Source organism: Impatiens glandulifera, chromosome 5 (genome assembly GCF_907164915.1).
Source record: "Impatiens glandulifera chromosome 5, dImpGla2.1, whole genome shotgun sequence".
NCBI classification, from domain to species: Eukaryota; Viridiplantae; Streptophyta; class Magnoliopsida; order Ericales; family Balsaminaceae; genus Impatiens; species Impatiens glandulifera.
In genome coordinates, this window is record NC_061866.1 from 17,799,625 (window position 1) to 17,802,430 (window position 2,806).

Here is a 2,806-nt window from a genome sequence, read left to right on the forward strand (position 1 = left end):
GTTGTCTACACCTTCTGGAAGAATATATATCTCGTCACATCACTTTTAATGAACAAACATTTCTATTTAGAAATATAATACTAGAATCTACAAATCTTTCTACACCACTAGTCTCTCTAAAACATCATTTTTTTCTACCACGTTCATCACCATTAATCTCTCCAATTTTAAGATCACAAATCCCAAATCTACCATCCTCTCCAATATTCGAACACTCGTCACATCATCATCATTATTATGAAACTCCAACATTACATCTTCATTAACCAACTCGCCAACATCAAACTTCTATCATCCATCTTTAGTAACCAACTCATCATCAATCAATTCGCCTACACCATACGTGGACTTCCCACCGTTATACATGCTCATGAATGTTCCTCTCATCATATGATCACACATGCCAAAACTCGTGTCCTTCATAATTCCAACATTGCCACCATTTCTACCTTTTCACCCACATGTTTCTCCACTACTATTAAAGATACTCAATGGCGTTCTGCCATGGAAAATGAGTGCAATGCTCTAATTCAAAATCAGACGTGATCTTTTGTTCCTCGATCTTAGTATAATATCATAGGTTGCAAATCAGTTTTCAAAATTAAATAATAAGTTGATGGTTCCATTAAACGTCACAGGGCTCGTTTAGTTGCAAAGAGATTTCATCAACAAGAACGCATTAACTATCTTGAAACATTCAGCCTACATGTGAAACACACTACCATCTGAACTATCCTCTCACTTGTCATCACTCGTAAATTATATATTCATCAACTCGATGTTAACAATGTCTTTCTACATAGAACACTACACGAGGAAGTTTTTATGTCTCAACCACTGGGTTCACTCATCATAATATTATCTTAATTATGTGTGCAAATTTCACAAAGCACTCTATGGACTAAACAAAGCTCCCCGCTAATGGTATACTACCTTAAAATCTGCTATTCTTTCCTTTGGTTATCAAGAATCCAAAAATGATTAATTTTTATTCATGTACCACTCTCTACAAATTATATTGTTATTTTTTTTATCTAAGTGGATGATATTATATTCACTAAAAATTCTCACATCTTCTCAATCATCTCTCAATGTAACCAAAATTTTCTCATTAAATATTTAGGTCCACTACACTATTTTTCAGTATTGAAGCTCATCGATCTACCTCCGATATTTTTCTCTCTCAATCAAAATATTCATGACATTCTTATCCGATCCAACATGAGTTACTCAAAACCTCTTAGTACTCCAATCTCTTATGGGTGATCGCTATCTCTCCATGATAGAGACACTCTTCCTGAGCCATTTCTATTTCGCATCATTATTGGTGCTGTCCAATATTTGACGCATACTCGACCTTAGCATTTGTTGTCAACTGTGTCTGTCAATTCATGTTGTCTATTATCACTGATAAATTATGGAAATAATCTTTATATTAGGAATATAAAATAATATTATTAGTTTCCTTATTAATCTTTTATAATGTATATATATTGGATATTTCCCTGATGTAAAGAGGAAGAAAATAAAATAAGTTTCTCCCTATTCTTTCATGGTATCAGAGCCCTAGGTTCTCTTTTCTTTCTTTTCTAAACACAGCTTCCGCTTCTTTTCTCTAAACCTAACTTCCGTTTCTTTTCTTTCTCTCTTCTTCATCTATGGCCGAAAACAAGGTTCATCCAGCCAACATTGTTTCCAACATCAAGGCGTGCATCCCTATCACCCTTGATTATGAAGGAAAACAATACAACAACTGGTCCACCCTTTTTCAACTTCATTGTCGTGCTAATATGGTGATCAACCATATTCAACCTCTAACAGTTAATCCTTCGGTCGCAGTTCCCGCTCCGACGGAAGCCGAAAAGGCTTTAACACAGAGACTTGATGACATTGTTCGTCAATGGATTTACGGGACCATTTCTAATGATCTCCTAAATTCCATCCTCGATCCTGATGACTCGGCAGTTGATGCTTGGAACAGATTGCATCAATTTTTTCTTAACAACAAATCTGCAAGAGCTTTGCAATTTGATGTGCAATTTACAAACACCAAGCTTGCTCATTTTGATGGTGTTAAGTCTTATTGCGCTCAGCTAAAAACTCTAGCTGACAATTTGAGGAATGTTGGAGATAAAGACTCTGACAATCGAATGGCTCTACAACTTTTGAAAGGCCTCTCGGAGGATTATAAGCCCTTTCGAACGTCCGTTCGTCATCTTAACCCGTTGCCCTTTTTTGATACTCTTCGTTCAATGCTTGAATTATAAGAACATGAGAATGCTGAGGATCTCTCTATTGAGTCTCATGTAGAGGCTCACATCACGCAATCCCATTTATCGTCCCAAAATAATGCTGATAATTCCCATTATTCTTCTCGGGGTAATAATCAACGTAATGGTGGCAATGCCCGGAAAACCACCAAGGGAAAGGGCAGCTCCGACAAGGGTAAGGGTGCCTCTGGCAATCAACAGCGTAATGGTGGTGCCTCGCAGCATCAGCAAAACCCGCAGCGTGGTCCTTCCGCCTCGCACCAGCAGAAGACCCAAGCAGGATGGATGTATCCTCCACCTTGGGCATATTGGCAGCAAGGCCCTTGGGCTCTTCCTCCCTGCCCATATCCATCACAGGCACCAAGCCCATCTCCTTGGTCTGCCACGAAGCCCAGTCAGCCTGCACATCAGACCGGTATCCTCGGGCCACAACCACCTCAAGCAATGCACACAATGACATTGTCTGATCCAAACTACTATATGGATACGGGTGCTACCTCTCACATGACAAATTCTCAAGGTAATTTATCGTTATA

General features: G+C 38.6%; 1 protein-coding gene across 1 annotated transcript; it reads left to right on the plus strand.

Moving 5' to 3' along the window:
- The first annotated feature begins 1,658 nt into the window (after window positions 1-1,658).
- On the plus strand, window positions 1,659-2,267 carry LOC124939079. Its single transcript, XM_047479589.1, has one exon. It carries the CDS (start codon window positions 1,659-1,661, stop codon window positions 2,265-2,267), a length of 609 nt encoding a protein of 202 aa, XP_047335545.1.
- Window positions 2,268-2,806: the final 539 nt, after the last annotated feature.

Excerpts from the sequence above, each read along its gene's own strand:
- LOC124939079 (XM_047479589.1), top strand. The coding sequence starts at position 1,659 with ATGGCCGAAAACAAGGTTCATCCAGCCAACATTGTTTCCAACATCAAG.